General features: G+C 34.5%; 2 protein-coding genes across 6 annotated transcripts; one reads left to right on the top strand and one right to left on the bottom strand.

Moving 5' to 3' along the window:
* The first annotated feature begins 337 nt into the window (after positions 1 to 337).
* Positions 338 to 7,045, top strand: LOC126692558 (vacuolar-sorting receptor 1-like). 3 transcript variants are annotated; one of them, XM_050388194.1, is made up of 12 exons: positions 338 to 1,070; positions 1,541 to 1,636; positions 3,080 to 3,168; positions 3,280 to 3,349; positions 3,440 to 3,523; positions 3,731 to 3,807; positions 3,926 to 4,007; positions 4,684 to 4,766; positions 4,864 to 4,927; positions 5,404 to 5,532; positions 5,925 to 6,031; positions 6,602 to 7,045. In XM_050388194.1, exons 1-12 carry the CDS (start codon positions 776 to 778, stop codon positions 6,698 to 6,700), a joined length of 1,275 nt encoding a protein of 424 aa, XP_050244151.1. In that variant the 5' UTR covers positions 338 to 775; the 3' UTR covers positions 6,701 to 7,045. The 3 variants fall into 3 exon arrangements, with proteins under 3 accessions (XP_050244151.1, XP_050244150.1, XP_050244152.1); XM_050388193.1 differs by lacking the exon at positions 1,541 to 1,636 and adding an exon at positions 1,672 to 2,364 and having other exon boundaries at positions 340 to 1,070; XM_050388195.1 differs by lacking the exon at positions 1,541 to 1,636 and having other exon boundaries at positions 340 to 1,070.
* A 1,416-nt stretch (positions 7,046 to 8,461) lies between these two features.
* On the bottom strand, positions 8,462 to 14,241 carry LOC126692559 (protein FATTY ACID EXPORT 3, chloroplastic). 3 transcript variants are annotated; one of them, XM_050388198.1, is made up of 7 exons: positions 13,843 to 14,241; positions 12,355 to 12,748; positions 11,880 to 12,047; positions 10,364 to 10,410; positions 10,242 to 10,279; positions 9,093 to 9,197; positions 8,462 to 8,935 (listed from the first exon to the last, which is right to left on the bottom strand). In XM_050388198.1, the coding sequence occupies exons 1-6, from the start codon at positions 14,101 to 14,103 to the stop codon at positions 9,107 to 9,109; spliced, it is 999 nt and encodes a 332-aa protein (XP_050244155.1). In that variant the 5' UTR covers positions 14,104 to 14,241; the 3' UTR covers positions 8,462 to 8,935; positions 9,093 to 9,106. The 3 variants fall into 3 exon arrangements, with proteins under 3 accessions (XP_050244155.1, XP_050244154.1, XP_050244153.1); XM_050388197.1 differs by having other exon boundaries at positions 8,462 to 8,932; XM_050388196.1 differs by having other exon boundaries at positions 8,462 to 8,817; positions 13,843 to 14,239.
* Positions 14,242 to 16,206: the final 1,965 nt, after the last annotated feature.

Genomic DNA, 16,206 nt, shown 5'->3' with positions numbered 1-16,206 from the left:
AGAGATTCTTATAAAAATTTAGAATAATTCATTACAAATATTTTTTTTTTAAAAAAAGATGTTAATTTTTTTCAAATTTTAAAGGAAACAAATATTTTTAACCTTTCAAAAATTTGGAGTGAGATATCATTCTAAGTTTCAAGAAATGTGAATGTAGTTACGAAAAGTAGCTTTAAAAAGCCAACATAAATCCTACCTAACTATCCAATATCTTCTAAAAACAATTAAAATATCTTTAAGAAAGGCGGTCTAATGCACTTTCTGAAGACGGTTCATTTATGACTTCTCTTCCTATAAATCAATACGTGGAATTTGAATTTGATTTTCCGGTAAATTACTTACTTGGGAAGGAATAGAATTACAGTTAAGAGCGTAACTAACACGTCTCTCTTTCCAACTCTTCCAATCTTCTTTTTGATTTATACCTATTTGGATACTTTTCTTTTTCTCTATAGCAAGCACCAAATAAGTTCCAAACAGTCCCTTCTCTTGCTTCGCCTCAGTTTCAGCTTATTAGACCCAGATAACTTTTTACAGTGCAAAACAAAAACAAAAACATTAAAAAGTTTAATTCCGATCTGGGTTCTCAAAAAAATCGAAAATTTACATAAAAATAAGAGCTTTAGTTATCAAAATTGAGGGGTTTTTTTTTAAAAAAAAAAAAAAAAAAAAACTGTATTTATTGCAATCTGAATTATAGATTTGTAGGGTTTTTGAGGAAAAACGCAATAAATAGTTTTTCTTGATCTGGGTTGTTCTTATTTTGAGTTTTTGGATGAGGGAGATGGGGAAAAAGCTTGGGCTTTTGGCGTGGGTTTGGTTTATGCTATGTGGGTTTTGTGTGGGAAGGTTTGTGGTAGAGAAGAACAGCTTGAAAGTGAGTTCACCAAGCTCTCTGAACGGTGTCTATGAATGTGCAATTGGGAATTTTGGGGTTCCTCAGTATGGAGGAACCATGGTTGGCACTGTGGTTTACCCTAAAGCCAATCATAAGGCATGCAACGACTTCGATATCTCCTTCAAGTCCAAGCCTGGAGGCCTACCCACCTTTCTCCTAGCCGATCGAGGAGGTCAGTTTTTTTTATAAAAAAAAAAAAAAAAAATTAAAAAAGTGTCTTTTAATTGATCATGTACTTTAAAGTTTCAATTTTTATTTTCAGTTTAATTCTTGGTTACCCTTTTTTTTTTTATAAGCTCTGAAGAATTTCTGTTTTTAGTGATAGTTTATGGTTGTGATTATGTTATTTATGGCATGATGACAAAGGAGATTGTGTCTATCTATCGTGTATGTATGTATTGAATAATTTTTGTCACTATCACGATTATAATGTAAATATGTTTTAGTTGCCTATCAGGGCTTATTCTTTCTTCATCAATATTTTATTGTCCTTTGACTGGATTCTATTTAAGGAAGTTTCTAATAGATTGTAGGAGTTCTCTTTTATTTGAATTGAAGTACTGGGTACCAAGTTTTGAATTTTTGCTATTGAGTTTTGCTTCATTGTGTATCCATGCAAATAGATACTTATTCCTCCTTCAGTGAATTGTGATGACATGAACTCTCTCCAAGGGCTGTGGCTAAATCGAATGGCAACTTACATAATTTTTGTATTTTGTTTCCTGTCTTCTTTTGAATGTAAGTTTTCATCTATGACTTTGATGTGCTGCCAGATTGTTACTTCACCTTGAAGGCATGGAATGCACAGAAAGCTGGAGCAGCAGCTATTCTTGTTGCGGATGACAAGGTGGAGCCTTTAATTACCATGGACACTCCTGAAGAAGAAAATGCTAAAGCTGAGTATCTACAGAACATTACCATTCCTTCAGCCCTTATAAGCAAATCCTTGGGGGATAGCATTAGAAAAGCTCTATCAAGTGGAGAGATGGTTAACATAAATCTTGATTGGACTGAGGCTCTTCCACATCCCGATGAGCGGGTTGAGTATGAGTTTTGGACAAACAGCAATGATGAATGTGGACCAAAGTGTGAAAGCCAGATTGACTTTGTCAAAAATTTTAAAGGAGCAGCTCAGATACTGGAGAAGAAAGGGTACAGTCAGTTCACCCCACATTATATAACTTGGTATTGCCCAGAAGCTTTTATTTTTAGCAAACAGTGCAAGTCTCAGTGCATCAATCATGGGAGGTACTGTGCTCCAGATCCCGAGCAAGATTTTAATAGAGGATATGATGGGAAGGATGTTGTGGTTCAAAATCTACGCCAAGCGTGCTTTTTTAAGGTGGCCAATGAAAGTGGAAAGCCATGGCTTTGGTGGGATTATGTGACAGATTTTGCAATCCGTTGCCCAATGAAAGAGAAGAAGTATAATGAAGAATGCTCAAATCAAGTTATTAAATCCCTTGGTAGGTTGAAGACTCCATGTGAATGTTTGCATTTTGACATACTATGCATATTTCCTTTGTATTCTTTGCATAAAAGATTGTGACAAAATTTTTCAGATATTTAATGAGATCCTTAGATGTGCCCCTTTGCATTGTATATTGTCACGTCACCTTAAACGCACTTTTTAAAAGTTCTGATTTGTCTCTGGAATTTTTGTAATTTTACCAAAATTTTATTCAGGGTTTATTGCCTCTATGCTTCAATACTAATTGGGCTGGAACGCTTTCCAGTGACATATTTTGAATGGATGATTTATATGATATTCTGTGAATTTGGTGTCATCCACAATGTTGCAATCATTCTAGTGCCAATTCTTACTATTTTATTTCTTTTATTCTATTTAATTTTTAAATCAGTCAATAACTTATTGATATCAACCTGTTGGTCTTTGTTTTAGCTACAACGTTATTTTCTTATACCATCTTTTAAGCTTTTGTACATGACTGGAAACACCATGATTTTGGATATTTCTGCTTGAATGAAATGCCTCAGAATGTCATTTAAGTTATTTAATTCTGTAGGGTGCCTGGAAACACAATTACTTAGTTATTGAGTCATTGGTTTTTTATGCTTTTTCTAATTTACTAGGTAGTAGCAGATGAGAGCAACCTTATCTTATAGACCGAAGGATAGTAAACTGAGGTTCTTTATGTTTCTTGCTATGTACTTTGACAGATGTTGACCTCAAGAAAATAGAAAATTGTGTTGGAGACCCTTCGGCAGATGTGGACAACCCAGTTCTTAAAGCTGAACAGGATGCACAGGTAAACTCCTAGAAGACTAACTGTTCATGGTGCTTATACAGCCTGTCTCTTCAATTTCTCATTGTGTGTTATGTTTTTTCTCATCTTGCTCTTGTAAAATTCTAATTTCAGATTGGCAAAGGCACCCGTGGAGATGTTACTATATTGCCAACTCTTGTAATAAATAACAGACAGTATAGAGGTTTGAGGAAGCTCATTACAGATCTTATTATCTGTTCAAGTGCATGAATCTGCTCTGTAACCTTTATTTTTATTATAATAATGGTTTCAGGTAAGCTGGACAAGGTAGCAGTTCTCAAGGCCATCTGTGCAGGATTTGAGGAGACCACAGAGCCTGCCATTTGTTTGAGCGAAGGTCTTTAACTATCCTTGTTATGTTTGTTTGTGTGCATGTGTGTGTGGCCTTTTAAAGAAAGAGCAATTGCTGTGGCATCACTTTATACTACAAAAATCAAGACAAGTGAATTCTAAGGAACCCTTGCCCATGTGATATTTATTCTATGATCTCAATTACTCTTGTCCATCTGATATTTATTGTCCTCCTATGGTTTGTTCCTTGCAGATATAGAAACAAATGAGTGTTTGCACAACAATGGTGGCTGCTGGCAAGACAAGGCTGCTAACGTAACTGCATGCAAGGTATGTCCATTGGCTTAACATTTTGTTTGTACGTTATTATGAGAAAAAAATGAAAAACCTTTTACTTCATTTGTTTCACTGTTTCCTTGCTTCTTATGTGAGGCTTGCTATTTTGTAGGATACTTTCCGGGGAAGAGTATGTGAATGCCCTGTTGTGCAAGGTGTAAAGTTTGTTGGTGACGGTTATACTCATTGTGAAGGTAAAAATTCTCTTCATAGGGTGCTAGTTTAGTTTCGAGATAAAGCTGATAAAACAAAATTATATAACCCACATTGAAAGCTATTCGGTAGTTAATGAGTAGGTTCCAGTAACTATAATTCTGTCACTATGGAAAGGGACCAACGAACTAGGAGTTTCTCATAGGTGGGCCTACTAACTTGCTTGATACCAGTGTCTTCCTTAAGTGATACTGTGAATGCAAATATGACCCTTTCTATGTGGTACGTGTACTCAAGGATTAAACTCAAAGCACACACATCGGGTACCTTAAGCAAACTTGTCTGTGAACATCTCTAACATGATACTTCTGAAAAACAACTTTTTTGTTGCCATGATCTTGGATGGTTTTAATTTTTAGAGTAACTTTTTTGTTGCATGGCCGATGAAAATGTTTTGGACTGTGCTGATAATAATAGAGCCCTTAACAAGACGCAATTACCTACTTGGAAAATGGGGCATTATGGTATTTCAATCTTTTCATGGCCAGAGTGGGGCCAGGAGGGTTGTAAATCTTATTTAGATTCCTACTACATATAGGAAGTAGAAGTACATAGAGATCAATATGGCAATGTTCATTAATGAAAAAACCTGCTATTTAATATTTTTACTTACCTGTTTCAGTTTTATTTATGCCATGATTCTGCTTTGTTTAACAGCTACAGGGGCTTTACATTGTGAAATCAATAATGGAGGTTGTTGGAAGAAAACTCATGATGGCGTGACTTACTCAGCTTGTGCTGTATGTTGTTGAACTTTAAATCAGTTAGTGATTCATATTTTTTATCTTGCTTTATCTTATTGTTTGTGATCAAACTGGATTTCTGATAATTGAGCAGGATGACTCAAAAGATTGCAAGTGTCCGCAAGGATTCAAGGGTGACGGAATCAACACCTGTGACGGTATTGTTACCCTTGATCTCTTCAATTAATAGAATCAGACATCATATCCATTATAAAGTGGATGAAGTGGGCTTATTAAAATGTCACATTATTTAGAGGCTCCTCCAGCCCGTTATCATAAAATTTCCATCTGAACCTTAAGGGCCAGACCACATCATACATAGTTACAAAACTAAACATTTATTGCAGAATATACTACTTTATAGAGCATATTAATGATAGACCTTACATAGAAAGACAATTTATGTCAATTTTGGTTCTTATCTCCTGATATTTAGTATTTCATCTCCTGATATTTTTGTACTTTATATATGGGTTCTAAGCCCACAGCCAAAGGCCTTTTGTAGGCCAGGAGGAATGGGGTAGTAGCTACAACTAAGTCATAGGCTTACACGTGCTTTCATTTTATTTCATGTACCAACGAGGACTTTATGTTGATTCACCATACATGTTTCTTTGCTGTGTCATTGCTCCAGATGTTGATGAATGCAAAGAGAAAATAGCCTGCCAGTGCCCAGAATGCAAATGCAAGGATACATGGGGCAGTTATGAGTGCAGTTGTAGTGGTGGTTTATTGTACATGCAAGAACATGACACATGTATAAGTAAGTAACCTGAAAGTGCTTGTTTTGGTTATATTTTGATGCGATACACATAGGGGGCAAGTTCTTTATATTTTCACTATCCACTAATGCAAATCTATTTTTTTGCTGTATTACCAAATAACAAAATTTGCATCTAGACACCAATTATGAATTTACAAGTACGAACTTGTAGAAAATGCTAGGTAAACATCCTTTTTAAAATAATCATTTATTTGATTTGGTTGTCATACCTCCATGGCTGTTGGGATTTGAGATTGATTCTGTTATTTCTTTGCCAGTCTGAGTTTGATCATCCTATGTTATAGAACACTTGATTACTAATTTCTATTTAATGCAATTTGCCATTTGTTTTCAATTTTTCATCTGCTAAGTTTTCTGTTGGAAAATTTTAGGTAAAGATGGCAAGACAGAGGTGAGTTGGAGCTTTATTTGGATTATTATTCTCGGCTTGGCTGCTGCTGGGGTTGGGGGATATGCAATTTACAAGTACAGAATCCGGGTATGTTTGCTGTTGCATAAAATTGTAGATACATTATTAAGTTCATTGGAATAGGCCTTGATTCAGAATGGATTAAGATATATATATATATATATATATATAATAAACTCAAATCTATTAGCATATTTTCTCATGTCTGCATGTGAAGAAGAACCTGAAGTTGTATGATCTAATAAGAAAATAGTAAAAAGAGATTACTGTAAGATGCTAGGAGTGATTTGGGCCACTGTTAGGTCAGTCAACGTCCTTGAAACCAACAAGAGTGACCAGAAGGAACATAGCAAAAGAGAAAAAGAAGAAATTAGAAGGGAAATCAAGAGAGAGAGATTTGAAAGGGGAACTTAATGTAGACTCTAGTTTACAATTGTTGTAATTTTGGGCTATACGGATTAGTGAGTTGAAAAATTCAAAGAAAAACTTAGCAAAGTGTAAATATGCAAAACCTTGAAGTGTGTGAATGTAAATTTGTCAGCATCAGTCCTGATAGATCTAATTTGCATCATAAGATTTAACTTATTGATGGACTTGTTTACTAATACAAATTCTGTTTTTGTAAATTACTTTATACAGAGATACATGGATTCTGAGATACGGGCAATCATGGCGCAGTACATGCCATTGGATAATCAAGGAGAGATACCTAATCACGTTTCCCATGGGAATGTATGAAAGGTGGAGAGATGTTGATATGTGCAACTCGGATGATTAGAGGATTACAAATCACCAAATTCTAAGTTGCATTTGCACACCAACCACATTTTATTGATTAGTAGGGGATTGTACTGTTTTTAACCTGTGGCTAGCAACAGCTTTTTTCTTCTATTTTATAAATCTAGCAACAGCTTTGATAGTCAGAATTTCTGTGTTTATTTTGAGAGTTGGAAGTTTGTCCTTTCATTCTGTTCTTATCAATGTAAATCGGTAGCCTAATTGATGCATGTATTTCCTAACTTATCAAGGGTGCAATTTTGCTCAGGATGGAAGCAAGTATAACAGTTTAAAGTATTTGTTGTAGTTCTATTCTCACTGTAGGTTCAAACTTCAATGTACTGGTTCCCACCTGGGTTGATGACTTCCCTTTATTTTTTTGCTTGATATCCGATATCGCAAGAACAGTAACTCGTAAGAGCATCCACAGCAGTGGAACTAAAAATTTAGTTTTTTAGGTCCACCAAAAGTTACTTTATCTATTTTACTTACACACATATTGCAGCAGTGGATTTATTTTAGCTTTCAACACAATAAAATAATATATTCTATTACCCAAAAAACATCTACAACACCAACCACAACCACCTCTATCATCAGCCATAACCACACCCACAACCACAACCACCGGCCACAACCACCACTCTACTTTGGCAACCACAACACAACATAGAAAAAACAAAAAGAAAAACAAAAACAAAATCACAACCACAATCACAACCCCATCACCACTAGTCACCACAAACCACCAGTCATGACAACCACAACCCACTGCCACAACCACAACCATAAACCACAAAACTCATAGCCAACATACACAAAACTCACTGTCAAAGCTAAAATCATCCACCACCACTACTATAGCCAAAATCAACCACCACCACAGCAAAGAGAATAGAGAGATGGGCGGTAGCGGTGGCTTGCGGCTTGGGGAGGACAGTGTTGGTGTGGGTCTGATCGACGGAAGAGAAGTGGGTTTGAGGTGAATGGGTCTGATCGGCGTCGGGTGAGCATTGGGATGAAGGACTGGACGGAGGTGTGGATCGACAGCTTGGGGCTTGGTCGGCGATGTTGAGGCTAGCGGAGGCGTGGGTCAAAGACATTAAGAGAGAGAGAGGTGAGAGTGACTGAGAGAGAGAGGCACGGACTAAGAGTGAATAGGAGAGAATGAGAGAGACCGGGGTGATAAAAGAATGAATAGAAAAAGAAGTCTAGAATAAAATAAAATAAATTACTTTTTTTTTTAGCTCTAAGCTACAGTGCACATCTATCTATAGATAGATGTGCACTATAACAATTCAGCTAAAAAATTTAGCTATTGCTCTACTGTTGCATGGGGTTTTTTTGTGTTTTGGCACATCTAAAATAACTATATAGTTATTTAGCTCCACTGTTGCAAGTACTCTTAGAGAAGTAAACAGAAATCTTGTTGTAGGTGGAGGAGGTCCGGAGATTTATAGGGCCTCCAGTGTCATTTAACTAGATGTTATTCAAATAACGTGGCATTACTTACACTGTTAGATAAAATATTGTATCACCCTGTGTCGAAAAAAAGCATGAATTGGAGATTTTCAAAATGATGAATACGCATCCATGTGGTGCAGGCATTAGGCAATCCTATTAGTCTTATTTTGTTTTCATGGAATAATTGATGATGTAATAAAGTGTAAAGAACTAAGAAGTAGAACTATGCGTTAATTTATAGAAACAAATACACTTAAATGTGTAAATTATCATGGAATAAAAAAAGGGATCAACAATCTGATAAGGACCACCAACAAAGAATTCTGCATGACCATAATGAACATATTTTGCCAAAAAGATAAGGTAAAAGATGAAGAAAATCAAATCACTTTGTAGCATCTCCCAAACTGAACAGAGCACGTACACCACATTATAGTAACATCTATATTATTTCCTAATAAATAGATAAAATACAAAACTAAAACTGAATCCAACGAGAGCCCAGATTCTCTTTTGCCTCAGGCAAGCATTCTTCAACCTCAATGAACAATAACGCCTCAGATCTTAATTGGTGTGTCCTCCTGAAGCTGTCATAGTTCAGTAAAACTTGTATCCTGTAGCATATGGAAATGTTAATTTGCTTTTTACTTCAAACAGGAGCCATATGTCTGGGTAAAAAGGCTTAAAGTCAGAATTTAAACTGTAAATCTTGATCCAGCTTGGAAATTCCTGCTAGTATTAGTGGCAAATAAAAAATTGATTAAAAAAGGTAGTTATTTATTTGAATGAGACCAAACACACAGTTTATGCTCCTCTAGGGCGAAAAAAATCCATCACTCACTAAGCATAGATGAAACAGAAAGACTAAACATTGAACAAATCAACCAACCTTACACAAATGAACTAATTTTCTGTCTGGTTTTCCAAATTTGAGCCTCTCTGCTTTTTACGATCCAGTATGATCCTATAGATAAAGAATGCTACCACTGCACCGCTGCATGAGAAAACGAAGGTTGCGCATAAGTGAAAACCATGCAAGAGTTTCTAAAATTTATCTCGGGATGCATAATTCCTTTAAGCTCTCTCACATAAAAAAGGTGCATCTGCTGGTACAAGTTTTCCTCTTTGTGTGTGTGTATGTGTCTGTGCAAGCCAGAGAGAGAGAGAGACTAAAAGGAAGCAGGAGGCAGAAGAAAGTAGACAATATAAAGCTCCTCTAGTGGGAGCTCAAGTGACCAGATTACAGCCATCAACCAACACACAGCAGCTTGAGGAGGAAGATTAGGAGTTCTCAGAAAGGAACTTGGATTAATTAAATAAGTAAACCAATAGAACGACCAAATGAAGCACTGTATAGTTGAACAAGATCTTTTCTTTTGATAAGTGCACTGTATAGTTGAAACAAGATAGTTGAAGCATAATCTGCAGCTCTACAGAGGGACCTCAACTAGCCCAATAGGAACCATAGGAAACCATACATTGCCAAAAGCATCCACCTCGTATGATTTATCAACTCAATTAAACTAATCAAAAGCTTTTTAGTTTTTACTTGGGGTTAGCCACACAACTCATCTCCACCATTCTCATCTTATCTTGCACCATTATTCCTACTAAAAGACAGAACATCTTGGGCCATACTATAATCCAAGACTCTTCTCTTCAGGCTTGCCTAACCATGAGTTGTAATGCAAAGATTAGTTGGAAATGGTTGGCAAGCAAGCCAAGCTATATATAGTTTTTGGCTGACTGGTGACATGTTTTAGACAGACAAGGATTCCCATTGTGTCATTCAACTACATCACTATTATGCAGAATAACGAGTCAAACAGCGTCAATAAAGTCCAGTTCCAGCACTGAAGAAACTGACAATAAACTATTGGTAAAACAGAATAAGAAACTTCTCTTCTTCTTTTTTTCCCAAGTAATTAAGAAACTGATGAAGATCAAGATATAACACCATCCACCGAAGACCAGGGTGCTTTTTCATCCAAAGAAAGAAGGAAACGAAAAACATAAAAGTCATAAGAATAATAAGAACCTGATGACTGTTGAAACGAAGCTCAGAAATGATGGAGCCTGCAAGCAGAAAAACCAGGAACAATAGTAATCAGAGGCTCAAAAAATTAATTGAAAATAATAGCTAAATGAAGAATCTATTACCTGAGACAGCTGGCTTAACTCCCGCAAAAATATTATACTTGCAATTGCTGCAGGCCCAACATTCCATTTAGAAATAATTTCATAAGAGGCATAGTATATAAAGTTCAAACTAAAACAATAAACAATAAACAATAAATAAGACGAAATTCCAGCTTCAAATGCCAGTTCAAACTTCAAAACAAAACGGACGCATAGAACATCTGAAATCAAACTACAAATAGACTTTAACATCTGAAATCAAAATGAATAACATACTGCATCTATATATAACGGTAACAACAGACCTTTTATCCTTTTTTAGTTCTTTTGGTCATTATAATAATCTAAAGTAAAAAACCCTCTATTGATCTTCAAATTTGGCCAATAAAACACTTATTTATTAGCTATCCAAAAAAAAAAAACTTATTTATTAACAAGAACCAGAACATAACAGACCGAACCAGATCACCAGATTTACACCCAAAAGGCCAAAACCTATATGTAATTAAATCATTAAGGTCAGGGATTATGCATGGGAGATGGGCTTATCTTGACCGTTAAATCAGGCTATGAGTCCATTTTAGAACTCCACCCATTCTACAAATCTATCACAAAAAAGAAATTCACTGTAAAACTTGAAATTTTAAGCAGATTTATCCTTTAGCTCTGCCTTCTCCTTGCAACATAATACCAATCAACTCTTAAGATTGGAATGCAACTCCAACAATATTTATTGATTTTTTGTTGCATATGTTCACTTAGTGACGCAGGACAACCAGAATAAAATTGAAAGAACGGAAAAATAAAAGATATGACCTAGGAGTCAGCACCTAGGCCTTGCTTGGAGTCAGCACCAAGCGGGGAAACCACTAGGAGTCAGCACCTAGGGTAGACCTGGAGTTAGCACCAGACCAAAGAAAGACCAAACGGCCATTGTTTTCATTCATCAAAATATCAACTGTCCCCTCAAGGAGTACAATAAGTTGCTTATAAAGGATTACTAAACCCTAGTTCTAATTGGCTAGGAAACCCTAATTGCCTTATTACAAAAATACCCTTGCTTCTAAATTAAAATACTAATAACCCAATAAACTAATAAGACCTAAAACATAAAAATACAATTGACTAGCAAACATAAATAATACTAAATAATAATTTTCTTGCGTCTCCCGCATCACTTAGTCAAATGGAGGTGGGATGACTTGGGTAATGGCATATACAACTTGTAAAGGTCCAAACTCCCAAGCCCAACAACAGAGAATAAAGCCACCAAGGCAGGTTACCCTAAAAAAAATCATTGCCCCCCAAATTTTCCTGGCCATGCTTTTCACATTGATTAAATGAAAAGAAAGGAAAGCATTATTTATCACATAACATATAACAGGCATATACCAGACATAAACAGTTAAGAGCCAAGTGAACAAGGTATTCCAAAACATGTGGGATATATTCTGATCACTAAAACAAGCAAGATGATCATAAAGCCAATTATGACATAAGAGCAAGCGGTGCAGACGCTAAATTTAAATAAACTAACCTGCCTGTCCTTTCAAGGCTAGAGGAAATGATTCTCCTCTTTTATATGATTTTAAACTTGAAACGCTCAAAGCCAAAAGAGTGCCACCAAGGATAACACCAAATCTAATGGCAGCAATGTTTCCCGTTAGCATGAAGGAAAGAAAGCCACCAACAGAAAGGAGCAGACCTGCAAAGCATTAGCAGCATCATGACAAGATTGAACTGAAGCATAATAAAAGCACTTGATATCATTTGACATCATCGTCTGCTTAATTCTTATACAAGCCTAAAAGTATATTAAAACATAGCATAGTTCCAATAAAGCCATATAGCAACATAAAAATTTGCATCAGAGTATGCACGTTTAGTGCCATTTCTCCTCACACTACTGCATCTATACCCAAACTGACGCAACCGAGTCCCCAAATGAAGTGCAACAATAAAGCATCAAATAGCAAGTTTTTGCAAACAACACTCTCATACATTACACGTACCATAGGGAATTCCAACGCGGAAGTCATGAACTCTAGAAATTTCTTTCAGATCTTCAGTTGGCATATTAAATGTCTCCACTATATCCTTGACTGGTTCTGGGGAGTTCTCAGCAGCTGTGGAGATATACACTTTGCCTTCTTCACTAATTTCGTTTGCTATCTCAATCAAATCATCTCTTGCCTTGTCTGCCTGTATTTTCAACTGTTCAGAAGTTTCTTTTAGGATGACTACTGCTTTCTTAGAGTATAACTCGTATGCTTCTTGTGAAACGCTTTGCATCTTCAAGGCTTGTTCTTTGAAAGATTCTAGAAGCTCTTTCCAAACTTCTTGTGAATCTTCAGCTCCCAAATTATGATCATCTTTTCCCTTCTCCACTTCAATTTCTTGACTCTTCTATAGAAATTATTTTTCAAAGAAAAAAAAATTAAGATACTCTTAAAATAGATCAAGCAAGAAGAAAATTTTGAATATACTCACTAAAGAGCATGCATGTGACAACAAAAAAAATAATAATACATAAGCCCTAATTGATGCCACACCTTACATAAGCCATAAGATATTGCCTTTCTTCACAACATCATACTTTTTTTTTTCCTTTTAATCAAAGATGGATGAGGTTATTAATAATACTATGTTTCGGCAACAAATAAAAATTCCGTTACTATGTAACAATGAAGCTTTCTTACAAGCTCAACAAGCAAAACTGAGATGACACATCCCATTGTCGAATTCGTCACAATCATTTGTATATCACCAATAGCAATAATAGAATCCTTTTTTTTTTCAGGGGCTCGGATGAACCTAAACACCAACACCTCTAATTAAATTACAAACTATAAAACATAGCTTCAACATAAGAACCAACAGGTACATCAGGCCTTAATCAAACATAATTCCTGTAACAAAGCCAAAGAAAAAGCACCCCACTAAGTATTTTCACCAAAGAAGTAACACAAAAAAACAAAAACCAAAAAAAAAAAAACTCTAGCTTTGCCATGTTCAATAATAGGCATCCCCATTTGATTTCTATGAATAAAACAAAAAATTTTAGCATGAACTGAATAACAAAGCTCTTTCAATCAACCATTTCAAAACCCAACACCAAAATCACAAGAAAACAAAACTGAACTAAAACTAACATAATTCCCATAACAAAGCCAAAGAACAAGCCCCCCATTAAGTATTTTCACCTAAGAAGTAACACACCAAAAAAAAAAAAAAAAAAAAAAACTCTAGCTTTGCCATGTTCAATAATAGATAGCATCCCCATTTGATTTCTCTGAATAAAACAAAAAACTTTAGCATGAACTGAATAACAACGCCCGAATTCAATCACCCAATTCAAAACACAACACCAAAATCAAAAGCAAAAAAAAAAAAAAAAAAAAACTAAAATTAACATATTTTCTATACCCAAAAGAAATTTAAACAAAACAAAAAGAAACACACTTAAAAAAAAAAAAAAAAAATGAAAATTTTGGCTCTACCGAATCCTCGTGTGAAGCAGAGGAAGCTACAATGAATCTGCGAGGTGGGTTCCGAGAAAGAAAACGAGAGGAAACCCCATTGGAAGAAACGGAAACAGGTTTGGGCAAAAGAGAGAGCTTGTAATTGTAATTGTAATTGTAGGTGCGAGTGCGATGCCTGAGGAGTGAATCGAAGCGTGAAGACTGTGCCAACGAAGACTTCTTCGACCTGTAGCTAGGGTTAGGGTTTAAGAACGAAATCGACTCCATTGTACCACTCATTTTTCCTTTCTCTTCTCTTCTATTCTCGGACCAATACACAAACACAGAGTTTAGAGAGAGAGAGAGTTTTTGAAAGAGAGGCGAAGCTAACAAGGGGTTTAGTTTAGTTTAGTACCAGAGAGAGTTAGCTGAGGGAAATTTTTTGCTTTTTTTTTCTTTTTTTTCTTCATTTTATATTTGTTTATGAATTTCGATTTCAACTAGAGTAGAAATTTTTTTTTTATAAATTTATCGATTTTAGGTGTTGGTGGGATTGAAATTCTAGATATTTTATTAGATGAAAAAAAAAATTATCATTAAGTTGAAATATATTTTTGTCCCCTTAAGGTTATATAAGGTCATAAATTATTTTTTACTCATGATCTTATACTAAAAAAAATACATTACGTGTTGTTGTTTATTTGTACATTTACATTTTAAATTTTTTATTTTGACTTTTTATATTTGATTACATTTTTATTTTGGTTATGGCATTCATTTTTATTAGTAATCTAATCTGATCTTTAAGTGTTATTTATGGTTAACTATTTCATGAAAATATATCTTTAAAAATATTGAAATTTTTCATCATTGTAAAAAAAAAATATATATTATGAATGAAATGAATGGCAATGTTATTATGAAAATGAAATAAAAAAAAAATTGCCAAAAATGAAACATTTTGAAATGTACATGACTAAAATAAAAACAATCCCAAATTAGTATACTTTAGTCAACTTTATAAGACATAAAACAAACTTCTTCTTCTTTTTTGTTTAATATGTGTGTTTACTTCTTTTTAAAATGGAGATGTGTGTAATTTATTTTTAATTTTTATTCAATATAAAATGCAATTATTATTATGGATTAAAATTGTACGTTTTGTTTTGTTTTTTTTTTTTTTTGAAACAAACACACACAGAGGAAACAGGGAAAGAGCAAAAGCACACAACAACTCCACTTAAAAGCTATAATAACTTTTTAAGGGAGAGTGAGACAAGTTATACTACACACAATACAACTCAAAATTATAAGTTGTTGATATGACAAAAATTGTTTGCATATCATGTGATTAAGTGCTTTAGATCATATGATTAAATTTGCTGAATAAAATTAAAAATAAGGTTTGATTTGTCACATTGATTGATCATTCAAATGAAAGGTTCAAAAACCAAAATGACACTTTAATTGTCGATATTTTCAAAAATAATTTTTTAAAACTTATGGTAATTGCATATTTTTCCTCTAAATTATGATGCAATTGCAATGTCTCTTGAACTTCAAAATTGTTCAACATTTCCTCTCAATTATTGATAACAACTATTTTAGCTATTGTCATACACTCAATTGAAATTATGAATTTTGAAATGCCTAGGAATAGGATGGGAGAACCGTATCATGCTTTGGTGACACGTAATCAAATATAAAATTTTATTTTGCGTGAGCCCCACTGAATCTTGTAAAGTGGTGGGTCTGATACGGTCCATTGCTTCTCTGTGGGCCAGTCTTGTTTGGGCCTTTGGCCTTTAGATCCTGTCATGGGGAAGGAATATGCTTTTGGTTTTGGGTGAGAGTGAGAGTGAGAGTGAGAGCTCTTCAAAACAAGTAGAAATAAACTGAAACCTTTGCAATTCGCTTCAACATAAGATGATAAATAGTGGCACATGGTGGTGACTGTTATATTAAATTTTATATGTTATACGAAAAACATACATATACAAATAACATGTATCTTTGTAGTGCTATAAATGATTAAAATAATTATTAATATTTGAAGATCCACACCAAAGCCCAAACTATCAACCTTTCTTCGTCCTAGTTTTCAACATTTTGGTAGGAAATGGTTCCTTTTCTTATATTTTATTTCTCACTTCAATGCCCACAGCTCCTAAATTAGAATACTACAATTTCTGAGATGCTATACATTTGGTTTTTCAATTAAATTTAATCATACAGTTGTATTGACTAATGAATCACATAGTTGAATTTAATTATTCTTAGAAGAAGATGACATATTTTATTTTGTACTCATTGGTTAATGTAGTCACATGATTGGATTTAATTGGGAAATCCAAGATATAACACCTAAAGTCTAAAAGTGTATACTTGAACTATTCTACCATT

This window comes from Quercus robur, chromosome 7 (genome assembly GCF_932294415.1).
Source record: "Quercus robur chromosome 7, dhQueRobu3.1, whole genome shotgun sequence".
Lineage (NCBI taxonomy): Eukaryota > Viridiplantae > Streptophyta > Magnoliopsida > Fagales > Fagaceae > Quercus > Quercus robur.
Note: the sequence above shows the minus strand (reverse complement) of the source record. Positions and strands in the feature narration are given on the sequence as shown.

What these genes read in the sequence shown, in the direction of transcription:
- LOC126692558 (XM_050388193.1), top strand. Translation starts at nt 776, where the DNA reads ATGAGGGAGATGGGGAAAAAGCTTGGGCTTTTGGCGTGGGTTTGGTTT. An exon ending in CGGTTATACTCATTGTGAAG is followed by an intron (nt 4,008 to 4,683) that starts GTAAAAATTCTC and finishes TTTGTTTAACAG; the next exon opens with CTACAGGGGCTTTACATTGT. An exon ending in TTTACAAGTACAGAATCCGG is followed by an intron (nt 6,032 to 6,601) that starts GTATGTTTGCTG and finishes TACTTTATACAG; the next exon opens with AGATACATGGATTCTGAGAT.
- LOC126692559 (XM_050388198.1), bottom strand. Translation starts at nt 14,103, where the DNA reads ATGAGTGGTACAATGGAGTCGATTTCGTTCTTAAACCCTAACCCTAGC. An exon ending in CTGCTTCACACGAGGATTCG is followed by an intron (nt 12,749 to 13,842) that starts GTAGAGCCAAAA and finishes TAATTTCTATAG; the next exon opens with AAGAGTCAAGAAATTGAAGT. An exon ending in CCGCGTTGGAATTCCCTATG is followed by an intron (nt 12,048 to 12,354) that starts GTACGTGTAATG and finishes AATGCTTTGCAG; the next exon opens with GTCTGCTCCTTTCTGTTGGT.